This window comes from Lepidochelys olivacea, assembly GCF_965140295.1.
Source record: "Lepidochelys olivacea isolate rLepOli2 genome assembly, chromosome: 2".
In the NCBI taxonomy this organism is placed as follows: Eukaryota; Metazoa; Chordata; order Testudines; family Cheloniidae; genus Lepidochelys; species Lepidochelys olivacea.
The window spans coordinates 90633657-90653132 of record NC_140412.1 but is presented as its reverse complement, the minus strand read 5'-3'; the positions used below and the strand labels follow the sequence as shown (position 1 = coordinate 90653132).

Sequence of the window (19476 nt, the reverse complement as noted above, 5' to 3'; positions counted from 1 at the left end):
CAAAAAAACTTCAAATCCAGACTCCAGCGAGAAACTGCTGAATTGGAATTCATTTGCAAATTGGATACTATTAATTTAGGCTTAAATAGAGACTGGGAGTGGCTAAGTCATTATGCAAGGTAGCCTGTTTCCTCTTGTTTTTCCCTACCCCCCCCCCCCAGATGTTCTGGTTTAACTTGGATTTAAACTTGAAGAGTGGTCAGTTTGGATGAGCTATTACCAGCAGGAGAGTGAGTTTGTGTGTATATGGGGGTGGGGGGGATGTGAGAAAACCTGGATTTGTGCAGGAAATAGCCCAACTTGATTGTCATGCACATTGTGTAAAGAGTTGTCACTTTGGATGGGCTATCACCAGCAGGAGAGTGAATTTGTGTGGGGGGTGGAGGGTGAGAAAACCTGGATTTGTGCTGGAAATGGCCCACCTGATGATCACTTTAGATAAGCTATTACCAGCAGGACAGTGGGGTGGGAGGAGGTATTGTTTCATATTCTCTGTGTATGTATAAAGCCTGCTGCAGTTTCCACGATATGCATCTGAGGAAGTGAGCTGTAGCTCACGAAAGCTTATGCTCTAATAAATTGGTTAGTCTCTAAGGTGCCACAAGTACTCCTTTTCTTTTTACAAAGACTGGTTCTCCCTTTGCTACCTGGACATGTCTCTGATAAGTAACAATGAGAGTTAAGCCTCCATGTCAAGAATAAAAAATGGTGTTAGTTTAGAGGGGAGGGTTATAGTTTTATAGACATCTGCCTGCACAAGAGTATAGTTTGGTGGATTCTTCCGCTTTGGATCTATTTGCCTTACCATCTTCAATGGCTGGTTCCCAGGTGCACTATGAATGGTGGAGGCGAATCCTAAAATATTTTTGGATGTCAGTGGTTGTTTACACTATGCTGGTGCTTATCTTCATCTATACTTATCAATTTGAATCATTTCCTGGCTTGTGGATGAACATGACAGGGCTAGATGAAAAAAAGTGAGTATTTTCATTTTACTTGGACTTACTGTACACAAGCAGATGGGTAGTGATTTTTTTTCATACTGTTACAAAGACTTTATATAGGTCTGTGTGAAACTCCCTATTTTGCTTTGCAGATTTTCATAGTAAAAAAGCTGAGATTTTCACCAATATTTGTAAACAATTTGCAAACCTGGACTCACATTAATTTTGACATGAGAGAAATGGTGATGTTTTGCACTCTTTGATCTCCTTCCTCCACTTCCTTATTATTATGGAAAAAATGTCAGGAAACCTTCTCCAACCATGACTGGCTTTGGGGGGTTTTGCTGCCCCATGCACACAAGCAAATATGTGCCCCTACACCTCTGCTGTCACCCCCACAAAAATGTCACTGAACATTTTGCTGTCCCTGCTATTTGTTTGCCCTAGATGACCACCTCTTTCTGACTACCAGTCCTAATTTCTGACCACCCTAATTCTGACTACACGGTGGACAAATGGAGGTGTCCTGCGAAACATTTTTGCTTTTCCCTAATCATTCTCCTAAAGGCATAACCCTTCCTTAAAAGATAGACTTAAAGGCTGTAACAAAAACAAAACAAAAAATGAAAAATAAAAACACAAAACACAAAACAAAATCTTCTGAAACAGCAGATATATGCCAAATCTGCCATCTTATATAGGATCCCAGTAAACTGTTTTGTAGAAGCAGAACAAACCTCTTTTACTGCTTTCTATTGCCAACAATATTGTAACAATGTATTTGTTGGCTTGGAGCTGGAAAAGCTGGCTCTGAAATACTACACTGAAAACATTTGATATAAGAAAGAAATTAAATCTACAAATGTTGTGGCGGTGGTAATTTATTTAATAGTGCTTATTTAGTGTGACTCATATCTTTAAAGGATTAAGTGGCAAGGTAAGGTACTGTACATTTGCATTGTTCTTACCTTTTGTTCGGAAAAATGAAAAGATAAAAGATACATAGCAAGTACAATCTTACTTACTGTGCCGTTTTGTGACTATTCACCTAATGTGATATGGGAGAAATATTGCAAAATTCATTTTAAACAGGTGACTTAGTGACTTGTTTTATTTTTCAGACTAGAGGATCTCGGTTTAAAACAGTTTTCTGTGGCTGAGCTGTTCACACGTATCTTTATTCCAACCTCTTTCTTATTGGTGTGTATATTACACCTTCATTACTTCCATGACCATTTCCTCCAGCTCACTGACTTAAAAGCTGTAACCAGCAAACAGGACAGCACTATTTACAGGTAAACAAGCAAAGTAAACAAAGCTACCAGTTGTCCATAATATAGTACTCTTTTCTACTGTTCTCTAACAATTTACTTTGCAGGAAATGTTATTTGCCTTTTTATAACCCACTGATTAGCGCCCCCTTCCCACCCAGCCTCCCTCCCCCCCCCCCACACATATGCACGCACACACATAGTTAGGTTTAGACTTTGGGGTAGATTTTCAGAGTACAAAAGACACTTATGTCACCTAACACCCGTTGACTTTCAGTGGGCATTAGGTGCCTAAGTGCCACATGTGCTTTTTAAGAACCCTGACAATAATAGGGAAGATTTTCAAAGTGACTGTTGATTTTGAGTACCCAATATTTGTCTGCCCACATTGAGACAAGTTTAAGAGGTCTGCATTTTGGAAAGTGCTGCGCAGCTGCCCTGTGAAAATCAGGCCCCTTTATTAAGGTGTCTCATAGTGAGCTCTCACAAATTAAACCACTAGGCACTTTTGAAAATCTTGGCCTTTATACTGTGCCAGCTCGCTAGACTATTAAGCAAACTCATCAAAATGTCTAACAGAGTATTGGGATTCTCGCAGCCCTTCCACCTTATTCACTGTTATACACTTAAAGATTTTTCTGCACAAAAGCAAATTTGTGCTTCCATCATGTTTACAAAAGAATAGGAGATAAAAATGCGTTTCTTTTAGAAATGGATTTGACTGTTGTTTTTGTGAAGTAGCAAAGTGCTTTAGATTGTTAATTTGAAGTAAAACGTTTGCATTCTAAATATAACATGTAGTGATGTGTGACACAATGACATTTTTATGGTCATGAACTTGGGAAGACTGCACTGTGCCATAAATGAACTATGGGGCAATACCAATTTACACCAGCTGAGAATTTGGCCCAATTTGTTTAATGGCTTGAAATTTAGGAAATAAAGGAATGTCTCTGGTAATCATGATCAGATATCTGGTATACATATGTTTATACCTAACTGTACAGCATACTGTGACAGGGTCGGGCCAGATGGCTATAGGAGAGTAATAGAAGACAGATATATTAGCCCCAGGCTAAGTAGGTCCCTTTTCCCTGGATAAGGTAACAGGGGAGGTTTCAGAACAATCAGGAACCTTCTGGAGACAATTAAGACAGGCTGATTAGAACACCTGCAGCCAATCAAGAAGCTGCTAGAATCAATTAAGGCAGGCTAATCAGGGCACGTGGGTTTTAAAAAGGAGCTCACTTCAGTTTGTGGTGTGCGTGGGAGCAAGAGGCACTAGGAGCTGAGAGTGAGAACGCGGACTGTCGGAGGACTGAGATGCACAAACATTATCAGACACCAGGAGGAAGGTCCTATGGTGAGGATAAAGAAGGTGTTGGGAGGAGGCCATGGGGAAGTAGCCCAGGGAGTTGTAGCTGTCACACAGCTGTTCCAGGAGGCACTCTAGACAGCGGCATTCCACAGGGCCCTGGGCTGAAACCCGGAGTAGAGGGTGGGCCCGGGTTCCCCCCAAACCTCCCAACTCCTGGTCAGACACAGGAGGAGTCGACCTGGACTGTGGGTTCAGAAAAACGGCCAAGCTGAGGGCTGCTGTGAAGCTCCAAGGTGAGCAAATCCGCCAATAAGCGCAAGACCCACCAAGGTAGAGCAGGAACTTTGTCACAATACATATGCAGTAGAATATAGGTATGTTTGTGTTCTTATTCAGCATTGTATTTAGTATAAGCTCTATTTTTTGAATATGCGTGTGCATAATTCTTGAGTATATATTTTAAATGGACTGTAAAAAATTGTTGATAAATTCCTAACAATCTTTTCTTTCTTTGCTTTTCCAAACATATTTCTCTTTTTCATTTTTTTTTGTTAGCAAAGTAGTAAATCACATGGTAAATTCAAAGCTCTCTTGAGAGAATCTGTGTGTGAACCTTCTTTTGTGCTGCAAATTCTTTGTTCAGTAAAAGATGCATGATATTCAATTAAAAGAACTTTTCCTTACCATGCAACTGTGCACCTGAATCTGGGCCCAGTTTGATGATTGCATTTGAGCAGTGGTGTAACTTGGGCTGAGGGATTGCCATTTGGGAGGCATAGTATAGCATATGGTAACTGCACACATTCTACTGTAGATTGAGCACTTTGCAGTGTTCAGTAACAAAGCAGCAACTTCCAACGTGCATTCCAAAGGCACAATATGAGACAACTGCCTGACACAGTTCCAGTCCTTCAGATGCACTCATGCTGCAACATCTTCTCCCTGTAGGGACAGAGGATATAAAATACTGTCCATCTTCAAATGCTGACACGAAGAAAACTGATGTAATTGCCCAAAGTGAAGAGCCAGTGGTACAATGGACACTAAGTGTCTTGTTGAAAACAGAACAATCAAAGTTAGAAAATACCAATATTAGAAAAAAAGTAAACAGGAAGGTGACTGTGTGTAGATTTTCATTTTAAGCCAATGAAAATATCCTTATGCTCTAGGCCCCCCGGGTCTAACGACTCTGATAGTAGAAGTTGATGTATTAGTTGCAGTCAGCATTTTAGGACTTTGTTTTATTAAAATGGTAAAGAAAGAACATCTGTTGTTACATTATCTTTCATTCCATGCTAATGCAACACAGTTTTTATGTCATTCAGCTAGCTGTGGGACTGGATGGTGAGCAACTGTTATACTAGGAGCTAGAGATTTTTAAAACTGTTTTCTAAAAGTGACAACGTTTACTTTTTTTACAGTATTTTGAAACCCATAATTGTCACATATATCATATTGTTCTTCATCAGTGACTTTCACAGCAAGCCTTTCCTATTTGCAAATCAAAATAAATTTTCTCCTTTTTACTATATAACACAAACACAACCTGACATTTGAAAATCGAGCTGTTTTCCTCCTCCTTGACACAGTGTGTTGTCAACTGACACCTGGCACTGACACCACCTGAAAGGCTTCTGGAACCAGAATTCAGCTATCAATTCTTTTCATGGTACATGAAGCAGAATAAGATGCATCTTGATTTGGCACAGCTACCAATACTGGTCTGGCAGTGCTGTCAGCAGTAAAAACCCGGTTGTGCAGAAAATTAAGAGGTTATGTGATTCAGAAAATCTATTAAAAGTAGTTATGTACAAAGCAAGGTCTAGCTTTTATAAAGCCATCAAAGCAACGTGCAGTTATTCATTTCATTTCATTTTAAAAGATCTGGTGACTTAGCACCACATTTATTGTGCCTGCTATTTATGTTTTTTTCTACTTCTGTTAATTTTATCTGTGTTATATCAACTGATTTCTACAGGAAGACAAACCTTTATCTTCAGTATGTGGACAACACTGGAGATTTAGTCATTTTCATAGAGAAACTGTTAATTAGATATTAAGCCCCAATTCATGAAAACACTTACACACATGCTTTAATTCCCATGGTAGTCAATGGGATTTAGGAACACATTTAAAGTTAAACCCTCTATTAAATTCTGTCCTGAACAAGAATGCTTTCCTGAACTGAGGCCTTAGTCTGAAACTAAGATTCACTGAAATCACTGGGATTATTTTGTGGAGTAAGGTACTACTCAAACATGATTAAAGATGGCACAATGAATGTCTGAGGAAGTTTCTACCGGAAGGAAGGGTGGTAGAACCTGGCACAATGGAATTAACTCATGGATATGTCTCAAGGTGGCAGAATTGGGCTGTTGAATACTATATTCAAGTGAGAGGAAGAGTGATCCAGTGGTTACGGCGCTTATTTGGGATCCAGGTTCCCAAATTCCCTGCTCTGTCAAAGACTATCTTTGTGACCTCGGGCAAGCTACTTAATCTCTCTATGCCAACATTTCTTATTTATAAAATGGAGAGAATGGTACTTTCCTAACCCATAGGGTTATTGTGGAGATAAGTACATTAAAGACTGAAAGTTGCTTAGATACTACAGTTAAGGGGATCATATAAATACCTTAAATAGACTTATGTCCATTGAAAGAAGCAATACATATTGTGTGTGACAAATATGAGATCAAGCTAAAGAATAAAACCTGTTCTGACATTTTTGTGGTCCCTGAGATTTATCTACAGTCCTTCTAGCGGAAGTTGCTTGCCATCTAGTAATGCTATTGTATATATAGGCCTTTTTCACTTCAAGATTAGTAATAAGTGTTTAGACTTAGTGTCTCATTGTGACAATACTTGCCTCTGTGACAGGTAACAAAGTACATTCACTCCTGTTTAACAGTTTCCTTTTTTCTCTCTCTAACTCATTTCTCCTTTGCCATCGCATGCATTCTTGTGCTTTCATCTCTTCCTCGTAGCCATGCTAAAGTTAATGGTCGTGTTTATCTAATAATAAATAGGTGGGTACACTTCAATGTTTCCTTTTCTTTAAAAATGTACTTTAATTTGTTTGCTATTTCTTCAGTTCCTAGAAACAAAAATCACTGATGCCGTGCAGTACTGTGAAATAAGCAAAGACAATGCTTAGACTTCTAAATCCACCGGATGGTTTATAGTGGTTAACACATCTGCCACATGGATTTAGAGGCTGTGAATTCTCTCCCCAACTCAGATTCTTCTCTTAAACTTCATTCAAGCTCAATAAAGGCATAAGCAATACTATTTCTAATTGGCTGCAGTTAACAGAATTAGTTCAGGAGGTTGGTATAGCTACGCTTTACAGATATCCATATCCACACGCCTACTTACCTCAGATGTACTTTAGCTAGTGCACTTAAGAGTTAAAGAAATATGCACAAGAAGTATTTTTCTGAAGAAAAATGAAAGTCTGTGCCTTTGGGTCAGCTTTCTTGTATACAAAGTAATAGAAGTATAGACAAAAATAGAACACCTGTACATTTCAGTATATTAAAACCAGTTAAGCGATGTACAGAGTTGAGTGCTACAGAATCTAAACCACAAAACTGATATTATCATCATGCCATCATAAAATTAGCTTTTTAAAATATTTCCATAAGCAAGATTCCTTTCAATTTTTCAAGGATTTTTTTTAAAATTAGGGTAAGAATAAGAATGGGGTCGTTTTTTTGTTACTCCTGAACATAAGCACAAAAACTGGGCAAATACCTCAACAAGTTTTCTGTGAATATTTGCTTAAATGAAAAACTAATGTTCTTATCCTGTGCTTATGTCCCTTTTGTGTGCACTTGCAGTCAATATTTCAGTCTGCAGTTCTCAAGGAGAACCCCTTAGGTGCCTTTAAAAATCCCAGCTGTAGTGAATGAGTTTGCTGGCAGGAATGGTCACAGAAATAGCAAATTTTAAGTAAGTATTAGGCATTATCCACAGAAAATAAATGCTGAACTTGTAAACTTGAGCATCCACGCTAGTAACACCCATCCAGTCAGAGAACAGAAAAAATGCCATGTGAGCTGTGCGTCCATTCAAAACTAACAGCTTGAATCTTGGATATTGAGTACTCTCAATGGTTGGCTCAGGAATATTGTACAGATCAAGCATTATTAACAAATTATTTGGCAAATGATTCTGAACAAGTGAATTTAAAAAAAACCCCATAAATTGCTGGTAGAAAATTCACAAAGAGCCTAAGAGGCATAAATGTGGCAAACACGTTATTCACTATTAATTATTCACTCAGCTCTAGTAAATATATTGAACGTAGTTAAATGTGGCCCTCATTCAGCAACGTATTTGAGCACATAACCTAACTTTAGGCACCTGAGTAGTGCCATTGATCTCAGTAGTCTGTGGGACTATTCAGGTACCTAAAGTTTAGCCATGCTGAAATACCTTGCTGAATTGGGGCCTCTATGGGTATATCTATGCTGCAGCTGGGAGCAAGAACCCTTAATATCCATTTATACTCTTGCTTATTGCTGAAATAAAATATCTTGGGGAGGTGTCTACTGAAAGCTAAGGATTTAGTCAAATGAGATTAATGGGCATAAGATTCCAGTCATATTCCATGGTGTTTTTCTTAGTAATCATTTTCATAGGTATACTTTGTAAGATTAATAGATGTTTGGGACTGACTATTGTATTAAAGCAATGTTATGCACTGTATCTTTTCTGTCTTTCAATAATTAGCATGCAATTAATTTGCTGCTTGAGGATCAATTAGCCAGTTTTCTGTAACCTTTCCCTTATTTAAGCCACTTGAACTTGCAATTTGAAGAAATTGCAAGTCCCAGTTATTTGAAAGATGCTTTTGCTTGTTTAACTGTTGCATTGGCAGCTCATGCTGTGCTGTTCATGTTTTGTAAACAATGTTTTGAAATACATTGTACAGAGTCAATAGGTATTTCTAGATTTTCTATTTTCTAATATGCTAGTTAAAAGTTTCAGGGATTGTTGTCTACAATTAATAAAATTGAATAATATGCTAGTACTTCATCCTGTAAATAAAAATGAAACAATACTTTAGCCTATTAAAATTAGTTCCCTGAATAAAAAAATACAGTAGATGTTTTATAATATTCCTGATTATACTATATTTATTACTGTAGCTAAATGGTTATGCACCTGATCTTGCATACCCTTACTGCCAAACAGAGTGCTACAGGAATAGTCTCATTCAAAAGGAACTATTCATGATAGAGGTGTGTGCAGGTGTGTCACTATGCTTAGAGGTGTGTGCAGGATCTGGCAGTAAGAAAGGAGGGGAGTAATATGTTAATGTCAGAAGAGTCTATGTTAGAGAGGAGTCTGAGCCACATGATCCATTAGTGAGATGTGGGCTAGCAGTGCAGTGCCAATCCAGACCCAGATCTGAATGTCCACAAAGTTCAGAGGTGTTGGGATTTAAGGTTTGGTTGCAGTCAGTCTCCAATTTATATATTATTTAAATACATGTGAAAAGCAAAATGAATTGGTGAGTTTCATATTAGGCTAAAACTTTTTATATCATAGAAAATGAGTGATTGCTTTTTTACAAAAGAGAAGACAAAATTAATAAAGATGATAGAAGAGGAAGAGTTTAAATGTCACAATAATTCTATCATTACTATCATTTCTACTTTAAAATACAATTTGCATGCTGTGTATTTCAGCTTATTCTTGACTTTGCTAAGTGATTCATTCAGACATGGTTCAGGATTTGAGGTATGACCTCTGCAGGTTTTAGAAAAGAGAGAGAATGTGTAGGCCTTCCCAAAATTACATGATATCAGATCTATTGAAGGAGTGACCTTGGAATTTTTGCTATACTGTTTATGAATCCGCAGTTGGAAAAAAAGCACCTTTGAAACTAACATGTTTCTTTGCTACCCAGTTACATCTTTCCATGTCAAAAAGTTGAAAATGTATTCAAAATATGAATTGTATAGCTTACCTGTGACAATTCAGTTGCATTACTAAAAGCATGGGAGAATACGTGCACTTTTTAGCAATTAGTTTTAGCATAATTATATGGCACTTTCCATTTTGCTCTGATTTTGTCATTCTACTAGAAGTGCCCAGTTAATGCCATGATGCATGCTCTTGACGTCAGAAGGCTGCTGTGGATGGAGTGGGAGAATGCTTTAGTAGTTGTTATGTAGCATGATGTATTTATTATCTCTGATCTTCTTTTATAACTCCTCTGTTCTCATTTCCCTTTTTCTTTCTGTTTCAATTACTTTGAGCAGCCTCAAGAAAAAAATACCAAACCACCACAATGAGTAAGTCCCCCATGAAGTAATGAAATGCTCACTCTCTCACAGTGTCATTTCATGCTTCTACACCTTAAACTCTGACCATTTTCTCCATTGGGGAAAATGTCAAGTTTAGGTGTCAAAACCACTCATTACTAACTAATCACTAGCATCCGATTGAGAAATAATTACTAATACATTTCTGACTCAGTTTGCAGTGTTTGTTTGCAGAAAGTACCAGAATCATTAACATTTCCAGTTCAATGGCATTTATACATGAATTGTTTATTTTTTTAAATTATACTGCTTGAAAAAAATCGTTCTTGATACCAATATGGCTCAGTGTGCTGATAACTCATTATTTACCAACAGACTGGTGCACCAAGATGGAAGTCTGCCTGACCTAACCATGCTGAATTTAACTGCTGGCAATGCAAAGGAAGAGGATAAAAATCTGGAAGAGGATGGTGATGAAAGAATGGAAGAGAGAGATGGGGAGGGAGAGAAAGAGAAGGAGGAGGAAGATGAGGAAGAGGATGATGAATCTGATGTAGAAGAAACATCCGGTAGGCTTTGAGGCTGTAATGTTGCCCTTTGCTAACTTTATTTAACTTCAGTTGTAGGTTCATCTTTGATGAGCTCATCTTACTTTAGATAACATTATGTTTTCCTTTTAATTTTGACTAGAGTCTTTGCCAAAATAGTATGGATTGAGCAGATGGGTCCTTGTTAATTATTCAACATGCTTCAGTCTCTTAAGATGAGAACAGCTACTGTTACCTACAGTATGCTTACAAAATGAAAAAAACCCTCCAACTTCTACTAGAGGAAAACTCTTTACAAAGCCGGTGATGGATGAGGAGGTTCCTGAAGCTCATGGAAAGCTCCTTCCATGTGAATTCTGAAAGAAATAACGCTTTTTTTTCTGTTGTATTGTATGCTTTTAAGGTTATTAATTTCAGTAAGTTCTCTGCTTCATTGTTCACGTACAGCATTAGTGTCACATTTTCAATTTTGAATGAGGAATATCTAACTGATTCTAAATGAATATAAAAATGCCGAAGTGTGGTGGTGGGTGAGGTTAACGCTGTTATCCTGGATATCCTTGGCTAAGACATAAATAATTTCTGTAATACAGTTATGAACATGAACCCTGCATGACTTAGATTAGCAAGAGAAATAACACGTCAGAGACAGGAAACTGAGGGAAGAGTGTTTAGAACAGAGGAAAATCAGATTGTCTGGAAATTGCCTTACATTAATTTGGGCAACTACTGTTACCATTATATGTAGAGCTCTGGAACAGAAATAGAGACTTGAAATGAGGCCTGCTCAAAGAAAAATGCCAGTTTATATGCTTTAAGAAGCCTGCACCAGGGGATCAGAAACCACTCATACTTCCCTGGCTGGGGGATTCCATCTGCATAGAGGACTCCACAGTGGGTATAGCCCTGGCATACCCAGCTCCTGTGCTCTTTCTGTGCAGGCAAGAGCGTGATTGGAATATGCTGCACTCTGGCTTATCCCTAGCTGGTGGAAGTTCCCTTGGGAACACTGGCTAGCTGTTGAAAGTTAACCTACACTGGGGCAGAGCCAAGAATCAGGGAGCAGTAACTGACTCCCTGGAGGCCTCCGCTCTGTGCTGTGCTGAATGGATCTTGGCAGCAGCACAGAAAATATCTGTGACTGGATGTCAGGTACTTTTAGATTACATTCACATATAATGAGTGTGTGTGTGAATACCAAAAAGCTATATCATAAAGTTGCGCTGTTAAGCACTCAAGTGTCTGGAGTTGCCAGCATTATTTTAGCAGGGTAATGCATACAGTCTTTGTTGCATGATTAAATGCTATTTCTCGAATAATACAATATTCCATTTAATTTTTTTAAATGTGTAGCATCTTGTGCCATATGTTATTCTCTCTATGCCAGATACAACTCATGACCATAATTTGCATGCCCTGCTTCATTCACCTGGCACCTTCAAAGTGTTGTTTTCCAGTATGGTAAAAAAAAAATTGCACAATATAACATTTTATTCTTTGAGAAATAATACGTGATCATGTCATTAAATACTATCTTAATTCATACATGTGCATACAGAAAAATACTTGCAAAGGAGATTTTTTTAAAGAAAAAAGAAGAAAACAAAATGAATAATTGGGAATTATGTGGCCAGAAACCCAAAAAGGCAGAATTTCATACAAAATATGCACTCAGTAGACAGTTCTTTGTCTTTTTAAATAAAAATAATTATCAGAAAACTTGACATCATTGTCTAAGGATCCCTGAAATGCCTCTGCATCTTCGGCCAATTTAGGCAACCACATCTAATTTTTCATCTCCAGTACTGACTGTGCAACCATTCTTACTGTATGTTAGGTCCTCATTCATCTACATTTTACTAACCCAATCTTCAGACTTAATTCTCATTTTAAAAAGTGGTCTCACTCTACTTCTCATCAAATAGCATTGTGAGCTAGTGAAGTCTCAGATTACTAATGCTTGATCCTGCAAAGTGATCTGACTAGCAGACCTTTTTCCAAGATGGAATCCATTGACTTCAGTGACACAGGCATATGAGTCCACATCCATGGATCAGCTTGCAGGATCAGGTCCTAAGACTATATTGTTTATATAATACATATGTACTACATAATAGGTACCTTATAATGAATTATTACAATTAGTTAAAACTAAATTATTACTAATATTACCAGATAACTTGCGTGCAAGAATTTTCAAAGAGCTGGCTGAAGAACTAACTGGATATTTAATGCTGATTTTCAATAAGTTCCAGAAGACTGGAAGAATGCTAATGTTGTGCTAATTTTTAAAAAGGGTAAATGGGATGATCCAGATAATTATATGCCTGTCAGCCTGACTTCGATCCCTAGAAAGATAATGGAGCAGCTAATATGGGACTGAGTTAATAAAGAAATAATTGTAATTGTAGTTGGTAATGCAACTAATGCAAATCCACATGGGTTTATGGAAAATAGATCCTGTCAAATTAACTTGATATCTTTTTTGATGAGATTACAAATTTGGTTGATAAAGGTAATAATGTTGATAAAATATACTTAGACTCCTGTACGGCTTTTGACTTGGTACCACATGATATTTTGATTAAAAAAACTAGAACGATATAATATTAATAATACACACATTAAATAGATTAAAAACTGGCTAACTGATAGGTCTCAAAATGCAATTATAAATTTTCATCAAGTAGGTATGTTTTCAGTGGAGTTCCACACCAATTGGTCCTTGGCCCTATGGTAGTTATTATTTTTAACAATGACTTGGAAGAAAACAGAAAATTATTACTGATAAAGTTTTCAGATGACACCAAAATTGGGGGAGTAGTATTAATGAAGACAGATCTCCGATTCAGATATAGATCACTGGTAAACTGGGTGCAAGCAAACAATATGAGTTTTAATTCAGCTAAATGTATACATCTAGGAACAAAGAATGTTGACCATACTTACAGGATGGGGGACTCTCTATCCTAGGAAGCAGTGGCTCTGAAAAAGACTTGTGGTTCATAGAGGATATTCAGGTAAACAGGACGTCCCAGTGTAATGGTGTGGCCAAAAGAATTAATGTGATCCTTGGTTGCATAAACAGTGGAATCTCAAGTAAGAGTAGAGGGGTTATTTTACCTCTGTTTTTGGCACTGATGTGACTGCTGCTGAAATGCTGTGTCCAGTTCTAGTGCTCACAGTTCAAGAAGGATGTTGATAAATTGGAGAAGGTTCAGAGAAGAGCCACAAGATTGGTTAAAAGATTAGGAAACATGCCTTACAGTGATAGACTCAAATAACTCAGTCTATTTAGCTTAACAAACAGAAGGGTAAAGGGTGATTTGATTACAGCCTGTAATCTACATGAAGGAACAAATGTTTAATAATGGGCTCTTCTGCCTAGAGGAGAAAGATATAATGGGATCGAATGGCTGGAAGTTGTAGCTAAACAAATTTCAGACTGGAAATAAGGTATAATTTTTTAATGGTGAGGGCACTTAACCACTGGAACAATTTACCAAGGGTTGTGGTGGATTCTTCATCACTGATAATTTTTAAATCGAGACTGGATGTTTTGCTAAAAGATCTGCTCTAGGAATTATTTTGGGAAATTCTATGGCTTTTGTTATACAGGTGATCTGACAAGATGATCACAGTGGTCCCTTCTGGTCTTGGAATCTATGAATTACGCTAGTGCCTAGAGGCCAACTCGCAAGGCATGTGCAAACATAGAATAAGAGAGAATCCTTGTCCCAAAGATTGTACAGACTAAATAGACAAGACAGTCAAAAGTCCAGGGAAAGGGATAGAACACACAGGCAGAGAGAACAGAGTGATGGTTGGCCATGTTAGTGCCATGATTTTTTTTCCCCATTTTTTTTGTTGTGTTGTTGTTTTGGAATTAAACTCCTTTATGTGAGTTTAAGTTAGGAGAGTATTTGCTACCTGGAAAAATAAAGGAAAGGAGAGGGGACATTGAAGGGAGGGGAAACTGTAAGGGGAACAGAGCAATGAAGAAGGAAGGAAGGGGAGAGGAGCCTGAAGGGCAGGTGGAGTGAAGTCGAAGTGAAGAGACTAAGGGAGGAGACAGGACGGGGTTGGAGCAAACAGCCAATCAGTACAGGGCAGAGAATATTCAGAGTGAAAACTGTGGACCGCCTTGTCGTGACATTATTGCTGTCTGACAGGCCCTGTTTAAACTGCTTCTATAGCTGCTTCTGTCACCTTCCATCTCTGTCTGGCTCCTCCCTTCAGTTTTTTCCTTTCTGAACCAAGGATATGGAACCTAACAGTGTCCAAGCGGGGGTCACTCCCACATAATGCTGGGCCTCAGGAGCACTGGGGGCTTGCCTCTGGCTGGCCCCATCTTTTGCCTTCCTTTTCCTGGGTGCCACACAACCTTCTTAAACTGCTCCTCGCTGGCTTACATCTGTGACTGGCTCCTCCCTGCAAATTACATTTGTCAAAATAAATGAACAAAGTACATCTGTGATGCTACCTCTATGTTTTTTCATCAAGTCCTTCATTTATTGGTTAGCAAAATATGGTATTCTACGATGTAGTGTGTTATGTGTATGAAACAGAGCAGTACTAATGCTAAGTGTACAATGAAGGTAACTAAAAAGTTGTATTTCAAGCAAAACTCTGCAGGAGGGTTTGCAGACTCTATTACAGTATATTGCTCTTCCCAGAGGACTGTGTAAACATCTGAGAGACTTGTGAACATGTTTTTAATCATCTCAGTGGCATATTCAGCTTTTAGAAAGCAGTGTTCGGCCATATGCTAGCGTCAGGCAGTCTTTTCCATTTCCACATTGTCACTCTCAGCAATACCATTTTCAGGGTTGGAATGTGATTCTGCTCAAAGCTGACATAAAGATTTGCTAGGAAGAAATATCCTCTGTGAATTACTTTCATGTTTACACTTTTCTGAACAAAATAGGACCATATCCACTAAATATAATCAAACTAAACTGATTTAGTTCTACAAGATCAATGGGTGGATTAAGGCAGGGATCCATGGATTCACAGATTCACAGATCCAGGCCCTGGGTCTGCAGGGGCCATTGGATGCACAGTCAGTGCTACAAGTACTTTTGTAGTGGGTAGTCTTTGATTTGTTGTTGTGGTGGGCCCCATTTTGTCTTAATCCACCATTGAAAGTCAGAGCTGATTTTACTCACCTTAATGTCTCTTGTTTGGGGGCTGAGCGGAAAAAATCCTGTCTTACTATTTTCTACTGGATAGAGAAGTAACAAAGGTAAAGAGAGTTTTTCAGTGACTCCGTTGGGTTTGTCTTTGCAGATTTAAAAAATAAGTGGCACCTGGTGATCGACCGCCTCACAGTGCTATTCTTGAAATTTCTGGAATATTTTCATAAACTGCAAGTTTTTGTGTGGTGGCTTTTGGAGCTGCATATTATCAAAATTGTTTCTTCATACATCATCTGGGTCACAGTGAAAGAGGCAAGTAAAACCCGTGCTGACAAAATCTCATCCTTCTATTGACGCTTCTTGGCTCCACAGCAAACACTTGGGCCAAACCTCATTCCAACCTACTTCTTAGGTGCAGGCTTAACTGCGGTTCCATGGTCCAGCTGGGCTCTCCAGATGCTGGTGCCTAATCAAACCCTGAAGTCCCATCTTAAATTAAAGTCATCAGTTGGGAATGGGGACCCCTCTCACACAGCAAATCTCCAGTCCTCTCCACCAATGAAGATACTACGGTTTTTGTTTAATTTTTTGGGAACCAAAGTCATAGTCCCTCTGTCTTTCTCCATCCCACCAGCAGCCCCTTCAGATGAGAGGGAGAACTCTAGTGTGCCTAGAAAATAATTTATGAGAGTCCCCTACCACAAAAATCAACCTTTCTACCAACCCGAACAGTCCACTGTGTACACCTTGTTGCTGCAAAAAAAAGCAGGGCCACAGGTTTGGCCCTTTTTATTTAAAACCATACTTGTAGAGTGAGCATGCCACTGTGTGGGTTAGAGGTGCTAATAGTATTTTGAAGTTAGAATTGTTTCCAACCTAATTGATTACTATGTTTTCCACCAGCCACTAACTGCTGTTGAGTTTCAGGGACATCCATGTCTAGCATCACATCGAGAGCTGTTTTAAATGTTTATTTCGTTACTTTTCTTAGATCTTGTTTTCGGCCCTTTGTTTTGAAGGATTTTTCAGTGACTGTTGTGTGTGAGGTATTGTAGGTGTAAAAGGTCACGTTAAGGTGCCTGGTCATCTGGCTGCTCTGTGTAATTTCTGTTTTGTGTTTTCAGGTGTCTCTGTTTAACTTTGTGTTTTTGATTGCCTGGGCTCTTGCTTTGCCATATGCTCAATTCCGCCCATTGGCATCAAGTGTCTGCACTGTTTGGACATGTGTGATTATCGTCTGCAAAATGTTATATCAGCTCACATCTATTGACCCTAGCACCTTTTCCAGTAACTGTACAATGGTGAGTAGTAGTGCATATTAAGAGTTTAATTGCTAGGTACTTCAGTGAAAGGACAGAGCCAAAGGAAGCATGTGAAGTGTTCAAAGCTGCGGTTCAGCTGATGTGTTTCTGCTGAGCCATCATGATTCCTGCCCCCAGTGGCTCCAAAGAGATTCTAACGAAAGAACTTATCGTTGTTTGCGTTTTAGCCTACAGAAAATGAAACTGACATAGGCAGTGAAGAACTGAAGACGTCGCTTCTCTACAGCGCACCCATTGATCCTACAGAGTGGGTTGGATTAAGGAAGTCTTATCCCCTGCTTGTATACTTAAGGGTAACTGCTCTACATTTTTCTGTGTTTAGACTGACTGCCTCTTACTCCCGATGAACTTTTCAATACCCTTGAAATGGATCATGTGCCCCCACCCCCCCGCGCGCACACACACACACACACACACAATACATCATTCCATGAATTGTGAGCTGTGGGCAATGGAGAAAAAAAAATGTGATGTACGGTTAGGGGGCAAGTGCCCTGCTATGCATGATTCCTAAGCCCCTAACTCAAGGAAATTCCATGCAATAATTCAGATAAAATGCACAGGGAACCATAGCTCTCTTGCGCTACTATGGATTAAAAGAATGTCAAGAAATTTGACTTACAAGATTTGTAAGAAGTAACAACATACATCCACTTCAGATATTATAAGATCTAAGATAAATGTTCGATCTGGATAATTGTCCCTGGCTGCCAGCACATTTTACCTGCAATTATTTTTTTAAAACTTTTATCCCTTAGAAACAACTTGGGAAAAATGTTGTGGATTTTTTGGGAGGTGGGGGTAGGGGGAGGGGAAACAGCAATAATCCTGTCTTTATTCTAGTTTTTGTTCTGTTTAATGCAGGCAGGGTGTGTTTTGTTACTTTCATTTGGATTAAACATTTCTTAGTTTTACTCTATGTCAGCACCCGAAGGCTATCCTGCATGACTCCCTTAGGATTAGAGAGTGTCTGAAGTCCTTTACTTAATGATTTAGGATAAGAAGTTCTGCATGGAAAATGGCTGAAAAAATCATAGTTGAGTCACTGCACCTTTAGATTATATCACAGGTTTAATGATCACTTGTGACTCCTCCTGAATTAAAAAAAACAATCAGTGACTTACTTCACCTACCTGTATGGTACCTTCATTGGCCTGCAGATTTATGTTCGTTCTGAACACAGTCATCAGATTAGTTGAAATTAGAACTACACCCTTCTGCAGAGGGTAACTTTCTCAGTGCTGACCCAGCCCATTTCAGGTTCTCTGCTTCCTATCTTCATGTGATTTCAGCAATACAAGGCCAAAATTTGGGACAGATGCACAGTTTCTGGTCTTTTATCACATAAAAGATACTGTCTGGCAGTACTTAATAGTGCTGCTGTTCCCTCTTTCACCAACACAGGCAAAGTGAACAGCCCACATAAATTAGGATTATGAAAACAACACCAAAAGAACTCTATCAAGCACTTCCATTGTTTCGTTGGTGAGAACAGAAGTCAGTGGCCTTGCAGGTATTCGAGTATGAATTCAGAGTCTCAGTTGTCAAGACACCTGCAGTGAGGAACAGTAGGTCTCTCTACCCCCTCCAGAGGGAGGAACAGAAATTGTGGAATTGGTAAACCCTTGATGCATTTTATGACTCAAGTAAACTTCCCATTTTGAAATTGAATCCCAGAACATTTTGGTATTGCAGCAATATTAAACAATAACATCCACTAGAATATTCATTGATTATGCTTCTCAGAAAATATTTCCAATTCCTCATATTTCAGTTTTGATTTTATCTTCTTTTTATTGCTTCTTTTGTAGAATAACTTACTGATGCTGGCTATTCTGGCCTTTGAAGTTACAATTTACCGGCATCAGGAGTACTACAGATGTCGAAATAATCTTACTGCACCTGTGACTAAAACCATTTTCCATGACATTACAAGATTACATTTGGATGATGGACTCATAAACTGTGCCAAGTATTTCATAAACTACTTCTTCTACAAGTTTGGGTTGGAGGTAAATAACATATTCATGTGGTTAAGACAATGATTCCCAACCTGGTGTTGTTTTGTTTTGTTGGTCCCAGTTAGAGATGTACTGACAACCTGCTGCTTCCTCATCTGCTACTCTCACTAGGGCCAGAGTTGTCTGGGCACAGTTACCACCATCTCTTCCCCTTCTCCATCTTCCCCTCCCCATGCTTTTTCTCTTGTTTTTCTCTTTTCTTTTCAATATACTTGTTTCTCATTCCTGTGCTCTGTTTCTAATTCACCAAAAGGGAAGGCTGTGTGCTATTCAGGGAGGGATTGGCAAGGGGCATCCACTGATGTCACCCACAACTGAGTTGAGTACCATGGGAGCAGAGGAGAAAAGCGGCAGCTGGCAGGCTACTGTCTATGGCTAACTACATGTTAGCTGTTCTTGCACCTGCTGCACTCTGGACTGTTGCAGGATCTGGGAAAAGAAAGAAGTCACTCTTTATTTTAGTATTATTTATATTTTGGTAGATCCAAGAAGCTTGGTTCTGCACTGTGCTTCTTGGCTTCAAGAGCCTACTACTTAAATAGACAAGATAGACAAAGCATGAGCAGGGAAAGATACAGGGGAAGTGATTTTCCCAAGGTCACGTGGCAGGTCAGTGGCAGATCTGGAAGTAGAACC

General features: G+C 38.8%; 1 protein-coding gene across 1 annotated transcript in view; it reads left to right on the top strand.

Annotated features, from left to right (window-relative positions):
* The window catches only part of PIEZO2 (piezo type mechanosensitive ion channel component 2), a 454253-nt gene that overhangs the window by 344183 nt on the left and 90594 nt on the right, over window positions 1–19476 (top strand). Inside the window, exons 16-22 of the mRNA XM_084618523.1 lie at window positions 829–977; window positions 2066–2239; window positions 10187–10380; window positions 15649–15809; window positions 16622–16798; window positions 16987–17112; window positions 18631–18831. Coding sequence (XP_084474649.1) covers window positions 829–977; window positions 2066–2239; window positions 10187–10380; window positions 15649–15809; window positions 16622–16798; window positions 16987–17112; window positions 18631–18831 — 1182 coding nt within the window. The remainder of the gene's footprint in view (window positions 1–828; window positions 978–2065; window positions 2240–10186; window positions 10381–15648; window positions 15810–16621; window positions 16799–16986; window positions 17113–18630; window positions 18832–19476) is intronic.